The sequence below is a fragment of the Silene latifolia genome, chromosome 2 (assembly GCF_048544455.1).
Source record: "Silene latifolia isolate original U9 population chromosome 2, ASM4854445v1, whole genome shotgun sequence".
Lineage (NCBI taxonomy): Eukaryota > Viridiplantae > Streptophyta > Magnoliopsida > Caryophyllales > Caryophyllaceae > Silene > Silene latifolia.
Genome location: NC_133527.1, coordinates 70,347,672 through 70,370,525, shown reverse-complemented (window position 1 = coordinate 70,370,525; position 22,854 = coordinate 70,347,672). Strand labels below are relative to the sequence as shown.

At 33.6% G+C, this 22,854-nt stretch overlaps 1 protein-coding gene across 1 annotated transcript; it reads right to left on the bottom strand.

Annotated features, from left to right (window-relative positions):
- Positions 1 to 371: 371 nt before the first annotated feature.
- LOC141642798 (ATP-dependent DNA helicase Q-like 1) lies at positions 372 to 8,402 on the bottom strand. The gene is made up of 10 exons (XM_074451740.1): positions 8,129 to 8,402; positions 7,383 to 7,744; positions 6,332 to 6,601; positions 5,662 to 5,825; positions 5,424 to 5,520; positions 5,284 to 5,327; positions 4,444 to 4,558; positions 4,007 to 4,360; positions 2,586 to 2,810; positions 372 to 969 (listed from the first exon to the last, which is right to left on the bottom strand). Exons 1-10 carry the CDS (start codon positions 8,241 to 8,243, stop codon positions 853 to 855), a joined length of 1,863 nt encoding a protein of 620 aa, XP_074307841.1. The 5' UTR covers positions 8,244 to 8,402; the 3' UTR covers positions 372 to 852.
- Positions 8,403 to 22,854: the final 14,452 nt, after the last annotated feature.

Sequence of the window (22,854 nt, the reverse complement as noted above, 5' to 3'; positions counted from 1 at the left end):
TAAGTAGTTTACTTTATACAATGTCATACAAAGATAATTAATTACTTTGGAAAAGTGTTAGCACATACTTCCTCCATTCAACTCCATTCCACCTATTTTTATTTTCTATACTATTCATAAATGCACATTCAATTTCGATTTTCTCTCAATATATAAGTGAAAATACATTCATGTGGGATCTTGTTTGATTCGTCTTTACGAGTACATTAAAAATATCTAATTTTTATAATTTTTGCAAATACGTAGCTAACGATATTTACCGTGTAAAACATGCGTTGGCAAACGTGAAAAAGCAAAGTGGTAGAGTGGAATTGAATGGAGGAAGTATATCCCGATTTCTGTGCAATTTTTCATGGGTTTAAATCAAGGAGTTGGCTAGGTAACACTGAAATAGTGAAATAGATAAAGATACAAACATATAACAAACACGATATATTGAGAGGTTCCGGGTTCGACTACCAGTTGGGACGATGATCACTTGGTCACTGCAGCCCCCGAAAGGGGTGGCTTACATGGTCCATGTGGTGGTGCGGGAATGCATGGACCCGGAGGGATTCAACCCCCTCGTCATAAAAAAAAAACGATATCCCAGAAAATATAAGTCGTGCGACACGTATGTTAAATTTAATAAAATATACGTTTCAAAACCAAACCATTCTACGTGTTTAATGACTTAATCCTCTCATCCCACGGTAAGGATGACAATTGGCCACAGCAAATAGGTCCCTTGTTCCACAATTTTCACTTGTCAACATTTTCTCTGTGCAGATTGATTTCTTTTGCCGAAGTTGCCTTCTCAACAAAAAATGAACTGGTACTTGTACAGAAAGCAAACACCTTTGCAATAAATTATCATTCTAATGTCGGTCTGTCCAAGCAGTTGTCACAAGGATTAGCACCATATTTACATGCTTTTGCGTCAAAAGTTTCACCGAAATGTGCAAGCAAGGTTTTTCTCCTGCAGTCATCCTGAAAAAGTTCACAAGCATATTAGAATCTTGCGTTTAGATATTATAAGCAAAATAACCTTACCCTAGTGCCTCAGTAGCGGGGATAAAGGCGGTTTGGATATGGACGGAAAAATGATAATATAATCGGTTGTTAATACAACAGGTCCAATGTCAAGATGTCTGCTTATAAAAGCTAAAAGCCTAAAATCTATCTAAAACATAATTATGTCTTAAACAAAATACTAGTGTGTTCAAAAATATTTTATACAAGTTCAACTGTCCAAGAATGTTTCAAACAAAATACAATGTGTTCAAAAACAGTTTTTAAGTTCAAGAATTAAGACTGAAAGCTCAAAATCTATATCTAAATGATACGAATATGCCCAAAGAAACTCATAATATGTATACTCTCAGAATTTACAAACTACAAACTCCAAAACCTTGCATAGAAGCTCAAAATAAACTACAGACCGGTTGTCACAACCGATTGTATAATCTTGGTACTGAATGTACCAAGACTTATCTATGTGCTAAGTCTGGTAACAACATAGAGAAGCTATTTTAAGACGATCCATGATGAAATTGCATCTACGTCACAACAACATCAGAGACTTAATCCTAAAATGATTTGGGGTCGGCTGATATGAATCGTCCTCACTTACCGGTGGCATACCTAATACATATAAATAAGAGAAAATACGAAACGAAGAAAAGGGAGCGAGAACATGATAAAAAGCCTATCGTAACTTATAGGTATAAAAGTCATAAAATGAGAACAAATTTTCTTTTAGTAGAAACTTAAATACTAGAAATATCAAAAAATTGTAAAAACTAAAATATGGAGTAAAAATTAATCCCCTTATCTACTAAAAGAATAGGCGAACTCACAAATTTTCCCTCCAAAAAGCATCTTTTTAAATAAGAAAGTTATTGATAATTTAATTGTATTCAGGAAATTAATAATTATAATGTATTTCAGTATAAAGCATCTTTTTAAATAAGGAAGTTTTGATTAAAGTATAAATAATATAAAACTATATTTTATTATTTGAGAATGACTTGACTCATACTATTCATTATATTCTATGTATAAACAAAACTATAAATCATTTTGTTTACTTTCATAACAAAAAAAAATTGAGAGAATTTATAAATTGGAAGCATTAGCTTTGTGGTATAAAAAATATTTAAAAAAAATACAATTCAGCACATTATTCAATTTTCTTGAATTAATTTTCAGTTTTAATTTTTTTTTTTTTTTGCTCGAAACAAAATACAATAACGAGAAAAATGAACAATTAATGAGATACCATATTATTTTACAGTTCAATTTTACTTAGTTTTCTTGAATAATTTTACAGTTCAATTTTTTTTTTCTCATAATATAATGACGTAATATGAAAAATTAATGGTAGCATGATTAAGTAATACAAAAATAAAAACTCTATGAATACCGCACATTCATTGCGCCGGATCTAAACTAGTTATAATAGTAAATATACAAGTGTAAACTAAAAAGCGAGCCATTTTACTCTATTCTATCACAATACAGAATACACGATGTTGTTCGACTCCACTGAAAATGGAAGTTTCACAAATGGTGGACTCAAATAAAAATGATGATGCTGTACTCACCTTTAGTTCACAATACTCCTTCATTTTCTGAGCCTGAGCCATCCCTCTCTTGAAGCTTTCCTTGTTAAAACCTAGCCCGTTTCTTAACATGCAGACAATTCGACTAAAATCCTTTTTCTGATACAAGGCAATGCAGACTGCAGGAAGGTTATCTCTCCCAGCCCTTCCAGATTCCTGATAATAGCTCTCAATTGATTTGGACATTGTATTATGGATAACAAAACGCTGGAGATCAACAGAGAGACTGTCAGAGATTTCTTGAAGAGAAAAATAGCATCAAAACTCTTAGTAGAGAAAGCATTTTCTGAGCAATATGAACCAAGAAACTATACAAAGAAGACATTACATTACATCCAAGATATCAAATTAATAGTTTGAATGGACTAAATCAGCTGAATTAAACATTTACAAATTCTTGTAAAATATTAAAAGTAACTGTCCCTAGTTCATATGTAAACCTAAGCATCAAACCAATGTTCATTTTTCGGCGTTCGGCGTTCGGTTAGATTTGGGGAATGGATTGCTACTGTAAACAATTATAAAGATCACAAAGAAATTTCCTTAAAGTACATGAGATTCAGTTTGAAGATAAATGAGACTGTCAAATGAGAGAGTAGCCGGTTTGCATCTTTTGAGTCACATCTCATACAATGAGACCATCTAATGAAAAAAATAGTCGACCTACATATAGGAGTCACCAAGACAAGATGAAGCTAATATCAAACTACAAATAAAATGAAGCAAAGAGAGCAAAACTGGTGCGGGTGCAATAGGGCAGCGATGAGGAAAGAGCTAGAAAGCACGGTTTCCAAGGCCGTGTAGGAGAGCACGGTTTCCTGAACCGTGTAGGAGTAGTATTTAGCTTATTTTATTTACTGTTTTCGAATAAATTTAGGAAAAATTATGTATTTCCTAATCATAGTTTTATTAGGTTTCAACAAATCTGGTTGTTAACTTAGTTAATAATTAAAAAAGTTTCCTAGTTAGTTTAAGAAAGACTTGGGGAGATAGATTATTGTCCAAGCTAGCTTAGATTTAATTTGCAGTATAAATAGGGCCTCTTGTAACCCTATTTTTCAGATTATGGAGAATTAATAAAAAGTTCACAGTTTGTGAAATTAGGGTTTAATCTTGCGAGATTAGATTTAGTACTCTTCCTTGCGAGGTTGAGTTATAGCAAGTCGAGCTATAACCTCGAGTCAAGTCAAGCTATAACCTTGCGATCTTAGAACAAGATTTAGCTTATCTATCCCGGTTACTTTGCTCAAATTCACGCAGATTGTTCAACTTAATTCCTTGGTTATGATCTTTTACATAATATACACAACACAATTCCGTTGCATATTTTGAGGCTGTCAATTTCACGTCTAAAGCGATCTAATTCTACATCAAAAACAACTATTTGTACGTTTTCTACTTACCACATCAGCTTTATCAATTCCCATGCCAAAAGCTATAGTAGCACACACGACTTGCACCTCCCCTGTATGCCATTTCTTCTGAACAGTAACTCTTTGACGTGCTGCTAAACCAGCATGGTAAAAAACTGTTTTAATTTTGCATTTTTCATTTAGGAACTTTGCAACCTCTACACTTTCATTCTTTGAAAGACAGTATACAATTCCACAAGAATTTTTGAACCGCTCCTTCAGTAGTTTACCAAGCTGGGCAAGTGGTTCCTTGATCTTATTAATTACTTCATATTTTAAGTTAGGTCTATCAAAGCTTGTCTCCAGCACCATAGCACGAGGTATTTTCAATGCATTTAAAATGTCCTGCAGTAGATCTCTATAAATAAGGTGCCTAAAATTTAAGCCATAAGCAAAGCAAACAAATCTGAAAAGAGGATAATAATTACCTTGCGGACAGTATGAGTTGCTGTCGCAGTTAATGCCATCACAGGAATGGTTGGAAAATTCTGCTTCAAGCATCCCAGTCTCCGATAATCTGGACGGAAGTCATGTCCCCATTGGCTACAAGCATAGGAGAACAGTTAATGAAATAGTCAGATTCTGGAAGAGAAGTATGAAGCAAATATCACCTACTTTTATGACATAGTGATCCCAACACAGAAGTTCCTCATAGTTGCATTTTTCAATGTAGTACCAATGTTTAGTTTAGGCCACATTCCTTAATTTATCTCGCTAATATGAGAGAAAGTCATGAACTCATGATGTCCCTACGTTTCTTTTCTTTTCTTTTCCAGCAAAAAGACAAAAAAAGAAATTGATAGCACGTTTCCACGGTTTGTTGTTACTCTGAAATATTCCTTTATAAACAAATCTTGCAATTTCACCTTTTCCAATGACACAAAGTCCACTAATGAAACCAAAATAAGCACTTCAAAGTTCAAACACCAACATGAAGGGTTCATATTTCTGCTGACTATCACAGGATTGATATATTACTTCCTATATCATACCGAAAATTATGCAGGAGTTGGCTTTTGTAGTGTGGTGACTGCTGAATAAATGTGTCCGGAACTCTTCGGATTGATTCCAATCCATTATGCTTTAAGATTGTGCAATCGGATTTTTCTTTTTCTTTTTTTTTTTTTTTTTGGTTAGAAATCACAAGAAGCATGGGCAAGAAGCATATGGTGATGGCAAAAACTTCGATATTAATGCAAGTGATGAGCAGAAACTTATGTTCTGCCAAATTTATTCATGTTTTGAATGTTAAATTAGAAGAATCGTACCTGACACAGTGTGCTTCATCAACGACAAAGCCTGCTAATTGTCCCTGTCAATCAGGTCGATGATACATGTTCTTATTCAGCCAAATTTGTGCTCCAAGAAGTCAGGGTAACGAAAATTTAATAAGACACACAGATCATACCTTTCGATGCATGAATTTTAAAGTCTCAAAAAAAGATGCATTTCCAGACACTCTTTCTGGAGTCACATACAACAGCTTACAAGAGGGCTTGTCTCTCCTGTAAAAAAGAAAGTAAGAGATATTGAGCAACAGTACCAGGAGAAGAGCAACTGCTCTGAAAGTTATCTAGCCATCTAGCAACCAGGAAGCCAAATTGAACTTTGAAATATAATTAGTTACTAACCAAAATCAATCTTACCGTAGCTCTTGTAGAATTGTAGCAGCTTGTGAAGGACTTTGCTGGGAATTTAGAAAAGTTGCTGGTATCCCGTATTTCAGATTCAGTGTGATTATTTGATCTTGTATAAGGGACAGCAATGGGGAAATCACTATTGTCACACCAGGTTTGAGAGTTGCTGGAAGCTGCAAGACCATGCAAAGCAAAAATAAGTTTGGAGAAATAGTATTTTCAGCAAGTCACAAAGTCCGGAGAATATGTCTAGATTGAATATCAAAATTATTCAACAAGCCATCAGAAGCATATGTTATGCTCTGACAGTGTTTAATAACCTTCCACAACTTTGAGAAGCAGGAGATTAAAACTTGTATCCAGAGTCCCACATAGATAATTGTTATATAAGATTCATAATCATTTAACAATGCTATCTTGCTTGGACTTTACAATTTCCATAGCACGCCAGTGCTAGATACATATCCACCAGGATGGATACCTAGGTAGGTGTATAAAGTGGTCATGATTCTTTCAGCTAGGCATAAACTTAAGAAAACCAGACAATCTGGTACCAACACTTCCCTAAACTTTCAGGTTTTAAAAAGTGTGTCGGAAATGTTAACGAAAACGACTCTATGACATTACCATACCAAACAAATTAGATTATAATTTCTTGAGATGAGGATAAGACAATAACCTGGTAACACAGACTTTTCCCACCTCCTGTTGGCATAAGAATAAAGCTATCTTGCATTTGGACAAATGCTTTACATGCCTGGTGTTGCAATGGGCGAAAAGACTTGTTACCAAAGATAACAATGTTCGCTAACTCAAAATCATCCAAAGCCTCCAATTCTTCAAAAGTTAAAGTGTCCTCACTGCTGTTCAATCCCTGATAGCCCTTTGAACTGCTCCAAGCCCTTTTACGAGAGACAGAAGGTAATGTATCACTTGTGACACTGCTCACCTTCAAAAAAAATCAGTGTTCATGACAAAATTACAGCACTTTCATATTAGAATCTGTTATCAGTTCACTACAATTATCTTCTATTGGGAATGGTGAAATTACAGCAAGACATTAAGTGTTTGGGAGCAAAGAAACAAATATTCAAATTTAGACAGAAAGGGAAACTGCATAAGCAATTAATGAGAAATTAGCTTAGTATGGTATTTCTTAATTTCAGGGGCTTGATTGGTTTGTCAGTGATCGTTATAGGGGTAATGGAAGGAAAAAGAAAGAAAATAGGAGGTGGAGGTGGTGGTCGTGGATAATAGGAAATAGATGATGAGAGGGTAATTATAATCTGATAAAAAGGGCTAATAGTTACCCATTTTCCCACAAGAGTAATGCATTACCCGCATATGGGCGAAAAAGTTTCCCTACCACCCCTTCATCCTCCCTTCACAGTCCGGACATCTTTCCTTCACCGTCCTCACTTCACTCATTTTCTCCTTTGTCTTGATGTCCATTGCTCTCATAACACTACCCTCAATCCAAGCGACTCTTCAGAGGTAAAAGCTATGGACCCAACATGCAATACGCATTAGAAGTGCTGGAGTAACTTGTGATAGCTTTAGCTTTAACTTCACATTCATCAGTTAAAGCTTAAATATTATAAACATTTTCATACATATAACTTAAGGTTTGTGCCAACATGTAAGGAACTTCATCAGTTGTATAACAAGACACACCATGGCACACCAGTGTATCACTTAATAAAGCTACATGTGGTGAAAAGACATCTTACCCCAGTAAAGCTGTTGTGCAGATTACGACCAGAATATGGCGTTGATGCTGATTTCCTATTGGCAAAAGTTTCAAAATTCAAATCCACCATTTCGCTGTCTGAATCTAGCGTGAGTACATCTTGAGGGATCTTTTTTTCAGGAGAATCGTCTATGATGTAAATATCGTTACTTGAATCCTTGCCATGTTGAAATTCATCAGTTGGAATTTGTTTGTGCAAGATGGTAGTTAGAGCACCACAAGTCTCGGTTTCCATGGCTTGTAGATCATCCCATTCCTCAGTGTGTTCAACAGACTCGGCCAACATTGTGAGAAAATCATCACCACAGAACTCAATGGTGATGAAATCTTGTCCATCTTCACCTTTAAATAGTGATGAACAAAAAGCATACAAGGACTTGATTTCTGAGTTGTGACATTAGAGCTAGAGCAGTAGAAGAGTGAAATCAAACTCGATAAATTAACAACTCGACTTTGAAATGTTATCATTGCCTATAAGTAAAATATGATTTTGACATGGGTGTATTTAGCTGGATATTGGTTTCACTGACGATAACAAAAACAATAAGTGAAGATGATAAAACTATAAATTGAAATGGTAACACAAATTCATGAAAATAAAAGCAAATCAATTAATCATATTCAATTAAAAGAATAGAATAGAATACAAATAATAATAAAGTAGAATAAAAATAGGGCTAGGGTTTATAATAAAATAAAATAAAAAGGGGAGAAAGGAAAGGAAACCATAGAGAAGAATAAGACGATCCAAGCATTTGAGAGCAGCATGTTCTTCGAATCCGAAATCGAGCGCTAAGTTGAGTAATCGACCTTTCTCTATCTCTCCATCCTCCTTCCTCATCTTTAATTCTTAATGTTTATTAATGTTGGAGGTTCAATGTTCAATGTTGAATGTCTCAAGTTTCTCCCGCCATGTCAATAAGCTCGCCAACGGAGTCTCTCTCTCTCTCTTTTTTCAACAAAATTTCATTTAGGAAGACGGGACGGTCACTATCGTCTTAAGCGGGTATTAGACGGTTCAAATACATACCAAATTACATTGTAGGTTGCCTAAAAAAGGTCAAAAGTTTTATCTTTATTACAATATTACCCCATATGGTCATATTTGACCCGTTCTAAACTTAAGATAGTTAGTACCCATCTTAAGTAGGTCTTGCTGCATTTTTTTTTGTATAAAGGGTCTCAAATAAGTCAATTGATCTCTGCTCACCAATGAATCAATGAGTCTCTCTAAAGGCCAAACGACGTCTTAATTGTCTTCCTTTTTTTTCATTTTTTTTAATTAGTTGGAAAGTGTTGATAAGGGAAATTCATCCACGCGATGTTTCTTTTTCAAAAAAACAATTTATTTTAATAGTTGCCACTAAATTTTAAGGAAAACTTAGAAAACTAATTTAGAGATTTGAGTTCGTGTGAGAGTACGTGTTAGGAAGTTTATTTCTTAAAACACCCAACCCGCCCGTTGCAATAATGACTTCTACTACTGGACCACGGTGGCTATTTGGTTGTGTATCATATGAGAATGCAATCATCGATTTAACTTAACATGTGAATTCCATTCTAGTCAATTTAATGCAGCTAACTTCGTCGAAGTGATTTAACATGTGTTTCTTTAAATTACTAAAATAAACAAACAAAAGAAATAATAAGAGAAATTCTTACTTTTAGCGTAAGATAGAATAGCAAACGTTAGCAAACAATTACAGGTTGTTATACAATAATAATTGCAATAAAAACCGTCAACAAACAAGTATAATTGAAACGTGGACCAAAGCAAACAAATGGCCTCTTGGCCGAGACCTGTCACACGGCCTACGTGGCCACGGGGTGCATACATGAATCACGAGAAATTGATCAAACATGTTTAATGCCTAATTATTGAAGGAAATGTAGATTCATATACATATTTAACATATTCATATATGTCTAATTAATTTGTCATAAAATTAAATATGGATTTTATGCATGCAAACATAAGATAAAATAGAGGAGAAATCATCCTTACATTGTGATTTCGGTTCTAATGGGCACAAAAGAAATCTCCTTTTCTTTTGTTCTTGAGCTTTCCAAATGGAAGAACAAAGATCTAAGAATAAGATCTCTCCCTAAGCTTTATACCCAAGGCTTTGTCTTAATTAGAATTAATATTATGAGTACTAGATAATATTAATTCTTGTGAAAAATGACCCAAGAATATGGTTTGTGCTCTTGAATATTCGGTCAAGAGTAAGGGGATTTTGGAGTTTTATTTCTCTAGAATTCTCATAAATTGTAGAGAGTATTTGTAATTTTCTTACACTAGAAAATTCTCTTGTTGTATGAATGAGTTAATTAGAAAAAGAAAACTTATTCTTTTCTCTTCTTGGTGGCCGAAATTGTGGCATTGGGTAGGTTGCCCAATAGCTTTTATTTTTGCTCTTCACAAGAGACCAAGCATGCAAAGCCTACTACCCTAGTGTTATCATTGTGTTTCTATTAAAATAAATAACACAATATATACTCTAAACACACCCATAATTTCGGTTTTAAGTATAAAATGGAGAAACCATTTTATTTTGTCATTTGTCAAATTTGTCACATGTAACATGTTACATGACATGTTACAATGAAATGTATTTTTTATCATATTAAAAATCAACATACTCATAAAATATGTCATTTACAAAATTGACTAGTAATTCGTAATTACTCGTACCAAAAATGTTTCCAGATTATAAACTACAACATTCTGTATTTATAATAATTTATTCATTCCGTTTCAATTGTTTCTTTAAACAATAATTTCATCCGAGTAATGATACAATTCGATTACTCGCATAGTATCTCATTTAATCACATTTCAATTTGATACGTAAATTTTACTTCCAAAATCGTCCGTCAATTTTTCAAGTAATTTAATTAACTCGTAACGTTATACGATTAATTAAATAATCAATTAAGAGTGTTGCCCTTTAGGTATGACCTAGGGGGTCAACTGATCACCACCGTCACACACAAAGTAATGTCAAACTCTAGTCACCAATCATTACCGATATATGTTGACGGTTGACAAGTAACAAAATTACTTCCCAATTGTATTCTTTAAAATGAGATTTAATAATGATATTTAAATCATGTGATCGCACTATTGTTGAGGACACATTTCCCAACAATCTCCCACTTGTCCTCGACAAGTGTGCGTTACCAATTCTCTTGTCCTATTACTATCTCCCACTCAATGCAAGGTGTCTTTCAGGTCGTACTTGCAAGTGATCATATCGAGAGTGGTTTCCTCGATCTGGAGAATAACTGATTGACCGGATTTATCCACTCGGGATACCTTCCGAGCGTGGCCACGCATTTCGATTCATTACTCCTCGAGTGGCCCCGAGATATTGTTTTAACCCTGACAAGGGGATGGACAATTCCTATCGCACTCATTCCTTTCGACTAGCCACACCCATCATAACCCAAAATATGCCCATTTGACCCCATTTACGAAGGTCGTAGTAACACAAATCAAAGTTAATCGAAAAACCGTGCCATCTTAGGTGAATAGTCTTTAGTCAAAAGAATCGACTCATTAGAATACTATAGCAGCTCTCGCCACGACCAGGCTATATAAATTTGCCAGAACTCTATAAGCGGTCATAAGGCCCGACAAGACGTTCCTAACATCTGCCTATGTGATCGACTAGTCATCTCACATGACTGTATGGCACTTGAACTTGCCATCAATCGCATCACACTCTAGTCACTTCGAGACGTCACCTCATACAAGTGACTATGGGCGAATACTATGCTAATCCGTGTTCACTTTAACGGGGTTCAATTGTCTCTACAACCCGTTTGGATGTAACAAAGTATAATAAAAGAGTTTTAAAAATAAAACTCGAACGACAAATGCGATTATCACATATGAATAGTCAATGCCTGATTACTATTTCATGTTCTATAATCTAATTTGATCTTGAACGTAGTTGTTCATTTCAATTCAATTGAAATGACATGACTCATCATGTTTAGCCTTTGAGAAGGCTTTGGTTAGTAGGTTTTATCAATTTCTTGTACCTTACTCAACCTTACTACATACTTGTTTTCCTTTGTAATGTATACATTTGCATCACAAAACTTTCTGAGTACGTGTCGAGATCCAATCAAGACATAGGCCTTCTATCCTTAGAACAGCTCCCACTGATTTCGCAGTGTGCGGGACTCTTCCTTCTTGCACATCTCATGATCGCAAGTGTACTCAATTTCCGTTATAAATATCTCTCATTGTTCTTTATTGCCTAGAACGATTCTAGAAAATCTACTTCTTAATTAACATTGCCACAATGGTATCTTAACCATCCTAGTGTGTTTTGATTATGGTTTTGTCGGAAACCATGCGCAATCTCAATTGTCAATTGTCACTTGTGTAATACCCTTACACAATATTGCATCATAAACACTTTGCTTTACTTCCTTAATACTTCTGCAAGCACTTAAGGGTAATCTATATGGCTTACTTGGCAAGGATTACTTAAATTCGATTTTGAAAACAATTCATCATACTCAAAGTATATGAAGTGTTATACATCATTTCTTTTTAATTGATCCGGCAGCGGAAGCAAATGGAATCAATCAAATACGTTCAATTTAATTGAACTAGTCATGAATCTTATCAACATAAGACTTCTTACTGACGCTAATATCATGTGGATTTATCTTCATAAATCCGTATATTAAAGATGTATTATAATACTCCAAAAGTCTTAAATCATTCGCAATGATCAATATGTCATCCACATATCGGACTAATTAAAATTTCCGTAACTCCCACTAAACTTCATGTATAAACACAACTTCTCGACTTATCGAAAAATGTTTTATCACATGATCAAAATGTTGATTCTAACTCATTGATGTCCTACTTAAGACCCTCTCTTAAGTTTCACATTATCTTAGGATTGCAAGAATCTACCAAACTCAAGACATGTATTGAATACATTCCTTCTAATTGAAGAAGTGGGTTTTAGATTCACTCGCTATGTATTTCATAATAATGAAACACAATCCCTAAGAAGATCCAAATAGGCTTAAACATTTCAATTGGTGCAAAACCCTTTGCAACCAATCTTGCTTGAAATATCTCTTTATTAGTGCAAAACCCTTTGTCACTAATCAAGCCCTTTTGTTTCGGATTTTTATGGCTCTAAGCCTTGTATTGAGTTGTGACTTAAACACTCTTATGTAAGTCATATGTTCATTACTTTCCAGAAGTAATCAACTTGAATCAAACAATTTCTTTGTAAGTTATAAGCTCTTTACTTTCTTAAAAGTAGCATGAATTCATCATTTTCAATAAATGACGAATTTAACCTCCTAGGTTTTAAAGAAACAACATCTTACACAAAACGTCTCATGTAGCCAAGAAAGACCAGTTTCTTGCGACATAACATCTTTGTGGCTCTTTGAATAATTTTCTCCCACTCTGTCTTCTAGAAATAAACTTGTATTTTAGAAAGACAGCTTCATGAGCCGCAAACTCGTCGTACTCGTGTTAATTGAAGAGGGAAAAATGAGCATTTGTTTCTTTGTGAAAACTTACAACCATGGTACCCTTACCATTTCATGTCTCATATGATTCGATTTAGTGGAAAAATAATCTAGACAAAAATGATAAAATCCCCAAAAGGATCAAGTAACTCAAAGTAACTTGATTGAAGTCCAAACCATATCGAATAGCGTTTGATTTCTTATCCAACCACACATTTTTCCATAATGCGTGCTAAGAGAGATTAACTTGTGATACTATATCACATTTCCTTTGGCTTATATCAAAGTCTTCACTTTGATAGTCCCATCACGACTAAATCATGATTCCTTGAACATTTGAACTTCTTCAAAGATTTCTCTATTTACCTTATTAAGTGAACATATTAGCATCAACTTAAATCGTTGGTAAAAGAAATTGATTAACCTATTATGGATCAATGATTTACAACCTCGGTCTCCTTTTCATCCAAAAGGCACGAGACATCTTGCTTTGAATACAAGATACGCATACACCATTAACAACCTAATGGTTTCAAGAGTACTCGATAACTCTTTGCGTTCATCATTCCAAAATTTAAGGTTTAATCTTGGGTTACCAATTTGAGTCTTACATCATCTTCATGATATATCATTCTAGTTTGGTTTAGAATATAATCACCTTGATGATGGGCTAGCCATACATCAAATCATGGTGTAAAGGGTCACAAAGGTGAAAACCTCTTTTGTATCTTAACAAGTTTATATTCTTATTTAGAGTTTATGCACTTAATAGTCATAATTAAGTACAACTTTAAATCCAAAAACTAGATTGAGTACACAATTACTCTGTCTCTCGATATCATTGTTGCTAGTCGTCATATTCTAATCATCCTATGTATCAAGTACAATGATGAAAACCTCCATTGGTTTCTAATATAGATTTAAGTAGTACTAGCAAAATTTTATGTTTAATCAAATAAACATTTTTAAAGAAGAAGGTCCCATTAGATGTCCCACAACTAACTTGTTGATTCTTCAATAATTTGGGGTAGTTTCCTTTCTCGTGTCCAACATTTTAAGACAATGGAAACTTTATCGGTCGGGATTGATAGGTTTAGTATCGTTATTCTCAACAACTTTACCATTAACATTACCTTGTATCAATTCCATTATAATCTTTACTTCTTGAACCTCGTCCTCATCTTAACGGTTTAAGAGAATGCTCCCACTCATTTCAATGAGTCTTTGCTTTGAGAAGCAAAATTGAATTCATGAAGATTACTCTTCATTTGTTCGTTTTAATCTTAAAACTTTCATTGAAGTGGTTGCGCTATTTTGGTCAATTACTTAATTCGACAAAACTAATTACCAAAACAATTTATCGCTTCAAGGTACTTAATTCATTTAAGTATATGAATAACAATCCATTGTAAGTAGATGTGTTAGTCAATAATCAAAAACCTGTTTGATAATGAATAACTTTAATCTATACTCTTTACAAGAGATCCTTATCAATGGTTCATTTGAGGTTTTAGAAGCAAATTCATATTTGTCTTTAGTTACGATATTTTAATGGAGATTTGAATCAAAAACGAAATGATATCGTATATGAATTGTGGTAAAGAAATAGAACAATATAAAAACGGAATAGTGGAAAACTTAACATTTATCGTTTTATTAATACTTGAAAAACAAGTATAGCATTTACATAGTGACCTCTACCCAACTATGATAAATGATTCCAAGACCCAAATTCATATCGACTTAGGCACGGTATGGCCGATGAAACCCTTATCAATATAACTCGGTGGATTAACACTTTAATCGATTCTACTTTTAGAACTCTTGGTCGATAAAAATTACTCTAATATTTATCTATAGCCCGGAACACATGCAACTACGGTCGCGAATACTTCCGTTGAGCTCAATCCAAATTTCGAATAAATGTGTCCATGATCCAAATCCACATTAACTTGGGCACGGTATGGCCGATGAAACCCTCATCAACATGAATTCGGTGGATTGACATTTATCACCCACTTCCCCTACGTAACAAGGTTTGTACCCCGGTGTGGCCGAGTGCACTCCCTCACGAAATAGGTTTTCATGGTTTCTACTCTTTGGTAAGGCTATGTCTCAATTGATAGTTTTAGCGAGAGGTCATGTCAATTTATTATCTATCACGTTTTAAGTGAACTAAAGCGGTGAACTACGATAATTTGAATTGACACGGTCGATAAACTCGATAAAATAACAATGCATGTTTAGTTATGGCGATTTAGCGATGCATGTGACATAAAATAAAATGCAAGCATAAAAATAAATAAATCCTAGTATGGCCTTTCCTAAAATAGAAAAACTATTAATCTATTACATATTCGGAAACCAACTCCATTGGTCCCTTGAACTTCGGTTGTAGCACGCATCTCGAGGTAACACCGTCTTTATGTATCGCCATTCTTGAAGAAATCCGTCTTTTGGAACTCCGGAATGAATAAAATTACATAATAAATTACATAATTTCCTATTATACATTTTGTAACTAAAATAAAATAAATCTATTAAATTACAAAACGGTGATACGAGATCACAATAAAAATTACAACCGAATCGATATTCCCATACATTTCGGGAAATACCAATTAAAATCTAAGGCCATACTAAGTAAAATTACATAATTCAAAATTACATAAATTAAAATTATGACAATCATAAAGAAAAATGCAGCATTATAATATGTATGGACATGCTCAATTTTTATGCTAAATCGCCTTTTAATTTGCCAATATCGTATATTACTCGGTTTTTACGGATTCGCGTGATTTCAACATTTTATAATCACAAAAATGCATAAACTCATATTTATGCATAAGTTAATTACCCTAACCTCTTAGGACTCAAAATATAGTCTTCACTAATAATTTGACCATAATTAACTTTTATTTACTTAAATTGTTCATAAATGGACCAAAAATTACAAAAATTAAGCTATTAAACTTCAAATAAATCCAAAAATTTCAAACAAATTCAAAATTTGAAATTTAAATTCATGAACATTCTGGAAAAATTCCATGACACTCATAATGTTCAAAATTTTAGGTTAAAAATTTCGAAATTTTTCCGGAAAAACAATGTTGCGGTTTATCGATATTTAATAAAATAATCATAAAAACATGGAAAAATTATTTTCATTAACTTTTCAATTTTAGATCTGAAAAATATAATAAAATGCAACATTAGACGTTTTTCCTAAGTCATAGATTATGTTTTATTAATTTTCAACTAATAATGTCACTATTTATGCCATTTTTCTTCAAAAATTCATAAATCATGCTAAAAGACTTCTTTATAGCCAATTATTTTACACACATCTTGTAAAATTGCATGTGACAACATATTAATTTTCTATGACCAGATTCGAAATTTAACTCATATTAACCTATTTTTCTCTTAAATCCGAATTTAATGATGAAAAATTCATTTTTCGAGCATAACAAGTCCAAAAATTATGAAAATTTACAGGTTATCTCAAAATAATATATATGTAACAACATATCCAAAAACCAAGTGAAAATTCGAAGTATAGCTAATTTTCGACCAAAAATGACATTTTTACTCATAAAATCACATTTAAATGCCATTATTGTTAAATATGAACAATAAAAATCCGAAAAATTAACCAAAATATCCTAAAACACTTTAGGACCAGAAATATTAACATGCATGTAATTATTTCGTGATATATCATAATAACACAAATTTTACAAGTTTTATTTGTTATTCATATAACTCGGAAAAACTTTTAACCAATTTGCATGCAAACAACCGTGGCTCATGATACCGATTGAAGGAAATGTAGATTCATATACATATTTAACATATTCATATATGTCTAATTAATTTGTCATAAAATTAAATATGGATTTTATGCATGCAAACATAAGATAAAATAGAGGAGAAATCATCCTTACATTGTGATTTCGGTTCTAATGGGCACAAAAGAAATCTCCTTTTCTTTTGTTCTTGAGCTTTCCAAATGGAAGAACAAAGATCTAAGAATAAGATCTCTCCCTAAGCTTTATACCCAAGGCTTTGTCTTAATTAGAATTAATATTATGAGTACTAGATAATATTAATTCTTGTGAAAAATGACCCAAAAATATGGTTTGTGCTCTTGAATATTCGGTCAAGAGTAAGGGGATTTTGGAGTTTTATTTCTCTAGAATTCTCATAAATTGTAGAGAGTATTTGTAATTTTCTTACACTAGAAAATTCTCTTGTTGTATGAATGAGTTAATTAGAAAAAGAAAACTTATTCTTTTCTCTTCTTGGTGGCCGAAATTGTGGCATTGGGTAGGTTGCCCAATAGCTTTTATTTTTGCTCTTCACAAGAGACCAAGCATGCAAAGCCTACTACCCTAGTGTTATCATTGTGTTTCTATTAAAATAAATAACACAATATATACTCTAAACACACCCATAATTTCGGTTTTAAGTATAAAATGGAGAAACCATTTTATTTTGTCATTTGTCAAATTTGTCACATGTAACATGTTACATGACATGTTACAATGAAATGTATTTTTTATCATATTAAAAATCAACATACTCATAAAATATGTCATTTACAAAATTGACTAGTAATTCGTAATTACTCGTACCAAAAATGTTTCCAGATTATAAACTACAACATTCTGTATTTATAATAATTTATTCATTCCGTTTCAATTGTTTCTTTAAACAATAATTTCATCCGAGTAATGATACAATTCGATTACTCAGACCGTATCTCATTTAATCACATTTCAATTTGATACGTAAATTTTACTTCCAAAATCGTCCGTCAATTTTTCAAGTAATTTAATTAACTCGTAACGTTATACGATTAATTAAATAATCAATTAAGAGTGTTGCCCTTTAGGTATGACCTAGGGGGTCAACTGATCACCACCGTCACACGACAGTAATGTCAAACTCTAGTCAGCCAATCATTACCGATATATGTTGACCGTTGCTTGATAACAAAATTACTTCCCAATTGTATTCTTTAAAATGAGATTTAATAATGATATTTAAATCATGTGATCGCACTATTGTTGAGGACACATTTCCCAACAATTATTTCATAACCAACCAATTAGATGCGAATTCATGTGATTAAAATCAAACGAAATCGATACAACTCATGCATAATTAGTTAAATTCAATAAACGATTACATGTTTATAATAAATTTGAAATATACGACATATGATGGATTAAACTAAACAATTTCATTGCTAAAATAATCTAAACATGCTAAATCGTCACAAATCACAAACAAACTCAATTACACAATAAAAAAAACATGACATATTAATTAAAGAATTCATCTTTTCACTAATTATCATATGAAAAACCAGATCTAAACAAATCTAACCATATATTTAATCATAAGCAAACCGATTAAACAAATTTCATGCTTAATTAAAGATTATCATACAACATATAAACAATGCAAATAAGACAATTCTAATTCCTAACAGAATACAAATTCCACATAAGCAAAGGTCATCCATTAATGTAGAGCTTAGTCGTCATACTCCATCAAACACATTTATATTCTCAACAAACAACTAGCAAGTAGGCAAGTCGAAGTCGATCCATGGGACGGTGTGTTTTGGGTTCTAAGTCTCTATCTATTTCAATTTATGCAAGTGTCACAATCGATTGGGGTTTTGTATCTAAACTAATGAAATCAAGCAATAATAACAAGATGTAAACTTTAAAGGAAAGCACTGGGTAATTAAGGGGCTTTACACATGTGAGTCTAAATTGGGTCAAGGTTGTAGTCGGACTACGGGCCGAGACTCTCAGTCTTACTGTCCTACCCAGGTCGAGTCGGGCTAACTCTCGCGTACACCCGTTCTACCCACCAACATAGTGTATGGTCTAACAGCTCCTAAGGCTCTTATAGGAGTGTTGAATAGATAAAGATTCATACAAGTTTGTCAAACAAGCATTTCATCAAACACTTAATATGCACTAGTTGATCCACAACAATTAATCCATTTTGGTAGACTCAACTAGCATAGATTCACCCTTTAATCATCCCCCTAATCCCTCACTAACCCTAGTAAGAGACTACTCACTAATCATATCAAGAAAGATGAAAACAACAACAAACAAAGAGCCTAACCTAAGCATGATGAGAAAACAAGTAAACAACTTAATGAATGATGAACAATAAATTAAAGAGGGATTAAGAAGCAATACCAACTTATTGAACAATAAAAGGAAGGAAATCTTGAATAAATATGAAGACTTGTCGCTAATCTTCAAGCATAAGCCCAAGGAAATCCAAGAACAATGCAAGATCTAGAAGTAATTAAAGAGTAATTAAGGAAAGATTACATTAATTGGGGAAAGATTAAGTCTAATCTAATCTAGAGATAGGCTAATGTTCTAACTAGGAAGGTATAATCTAATCTTGTTAAAAAGTCGGGTATATATAGTGGTTATAAGATTAGGGTTAATTAGCGGCTTAATGAAGTGTAAGCCCACTAACACGACTTAACTATTTGCAAGGCTCCTGAGCAGCTTGTGAGGATTGAGCTTGAAATGGTTGCTACTGCCCGTAAACTCGTGCGAGTTCAAGGTCAACTCGAGCGAGTTCAGGGATAACTCTCGCGAGTTGGTGCTCAGCATGGCTCCGATTGTAAAATGGCCGTCATTTGCTAATCCGGACTCCGAATCGAGTGATTCAAAAGCCTAGACCACTTGATTTTTAGAATTTGTTCTATCTATCATAGTTTCGGAGCCAAACAAGTACTTCTTGCTTTGGGTTTGAGGGAGTTTCTCTTGTAATTGCCCCCTTCTTGTCTTGCTCCCTTCTTATCATTGTTAACCAACAATTTGTGGGGGCTAGCATCCAAACCATCCCAAATCATGTTTTATTGATCTAAGGGTCCTTGTTCCTTGTCTCCTCTTCATGCTTGTCATTTGAAAACATCAATTTAGCTCCTAAATGCTCATTAAATACAGTATTTCGCCACTTCTGCATCATTTCTTATAAATGGCACAAAATCTCATAGAATAGCGAATAGGAAGCTAAAGACTATAGAAATGATCCTAATTAGCACAAATAGCATGGAAAATGAGGTTGGTTAAGGGGTTAAAAGGGCGTACATAATGACCACATCAAATATCCCCAAACTGAATCGTTACTCGTCCCAAGTAAAAAGGTGACAAAAACTAAGACCTTTATTTAAACTAATCCTAATAGCATATCCGATATGAGACAGTTAACGGGTCTCACTTCGCCCCTTCAACTCACAACAAGACATTTATAAGGTAAAATGCCTTCTTGCAAGGCAAGTGGGGTCTTGCTCAAATGGCGATACATCCAAGCATTAAGCACATAAACAACTAAACGGATCCATCTACAAAAGAATAGCCACTCTCCTCGTCTAAGTTGCGGAATCAACTAAAAGGGAACAAATATAAGGGCAAATACTCATTCATAGATACTAATTCTACAAATTACTAAGTCTAAGAGGATAGAAGTAAATCACCTCCAAATGGTGTCATGCTAGACTACATTTGTCCACAATTACTAAATGCTTTTGTCAAGAGTTAGTCCTTATGGCGTTAGAATACACTAGAGGATCGTATAATTCCCCCTCTTGCCTAGACAAAAGGAAGAGTCGTCCCCTCTCTACCATGCAATAAAGGATAGGACCATCAACAAATAAGGGAATCAAGATATTGAGTTTCACACTTGTAGTTTGCGTTGGGTTATTTTTCCCCTCATTTTTGTAGTATTTGACATTTGAGAAACTTCTTGCCATTTTTTATGATTGGCATTTTGGTCTTTTGGCAAAGGAATACGGCTGTAGATACCCTGTTGAATCCCCAACAAACACCCGATGATTATCGGACTACAACATGCTTAGGAATCGCTACGTTTGATCGACAGTTTATATAACTACGCGTCGGAAAACTCAAAATCGATTTCGAAAACAAAACATTTCAAAAATACCTGGAGTATTTTATGCACGACGACGGGGTCGCAATGACACTAACTAGAGTCAAAACCAACACCGGACCAAAAACCGACTCAAAATTCAAATCCCGACTCCAACAACGAGTCAAACCGAGTCAAACACAAAAAAGCAAACCCCAGAATGCTTCCATGCTAAGTATACACGGTATACTTGATGGTCAAGTACAATAATCATGTCCTACAAAACCTAGGATAGAACAAACCACAAATCCTAATGCGTGATAGTGACAAGACAACTTGAAGACCCGCAGACATGCTTGCGCCTCTTCAAGCAGCCCATGTGGCCACGTCGCCCAAAATGCAGGCAACCATAGAATCCTCTATAAATACCCCTCAAATGCCACCATTTGAAGGCACACGAGAGTCCGCCTCCTCTTTTCTCCCTTAAATTCTAGACCTCGACTTCCCGAGTCAACAAACGACACGTATTTTCGACCTACCGATTGAAAATACGAGCCTTACACATTGTTTGGTATCGTCATCGTGCATTAAATCACTTAACTTACCACTTCGACTAACTACACCATCACTAAAGCAAATCAACACTCCATACTTTACAAAAACGATTTTAAATCGAGTTTTCGACTCGCGAGTTTTTACATTTTGTCGATTTCTCGTCAAGCAACCTAGCATGTAAGTATGAGGGTGTAATTAATCCTCTTCTTTCATGCTCTTTTTATCTGTTTTTATGACTCTAACATGCTAAAACATGCATAACATGATCCAAAATACGAATTGTTTGAGCCAAAACCGAGTTTTGACCTAAGGCAGAAGCCCCTACTCACAACTAGGTGGCTCGCGCCTCTTATGGCACCCCAGGTCAAAACTCAAACGTGTTTGAGTTCATCTTTCCTTCATTTTCATCTCTTATTTGCAATCGATTTTTACCATTTCAAATATTTCAAATCATTTTTTACAACAAGCATTTTTAACCATGAATTATATTCATCCTTTCATGCTCTTTTTATCTCTTATTTGCAATCGAGTTTGACGTTACTGTCGTTTAACGGTGTTGATCAGTTGATCCCTTGAGGTCACACCTATAAGATGGAACCCAAATAATTCCGATCAAATGTATTTGATACAGGTTGATCAATCCCTGTTATTTATATATGTATATATATATATATATATATATATATATATATATATATATATATATATATATATATATATATATACACAATTGATCTAACAAAATCAATTCTTCACCATCAGACGTCACAAAAACAAACACGTTATCTCTCTAAATCTAATTACTTCCTCTCTCTAAACCTAGTTTCCCTTTCTGTGCATCAAACAAAAAAAGTGGAAAATCAATGAAAATCTTCCAAATTCATCATCAATTTCATCAAATTCTTCCCATTTTTTTTTGTAATTCCATACGATTACAAGAAATTCATTCACAAATTCGATTATTTAAATGAAACGATCAATTGATTGATGGTTTATTATCATAATCATCAATCAAAAAAACTGGAAACCAAGGTATGAATATCACTTACGATTTCATAGCTAATAATCGTATAACTTTATTGATTTACGTAGCTATTACAATAAAATAATTGTGTTCTGATTCTACTTTGTTAGTATGCTTGTTTATCATATTGTTGGCATTTTGTTGATGATTTATTATCATAATCCTGGAAAATTGTTTGTAATCTAGATTAGCACACCAACTGTTTGTTAAAATGTCTAGTTGAATTTAGAAACTCAGTTATTGTAATGAAGAAACGTGGTTATTTAATAGTTATTCAAATTCAGAAACTCAGTTATTAAAATGTAGAAACTCGGTTATTGTAATGTACAAACTCAGTTATTGTAATGTAAAAACTCTTATATTTGTAATTATTGTAATGTAGAAACTCAGATATTATACTGTATAAATCTGGTAATTGTGGTTATTGTAA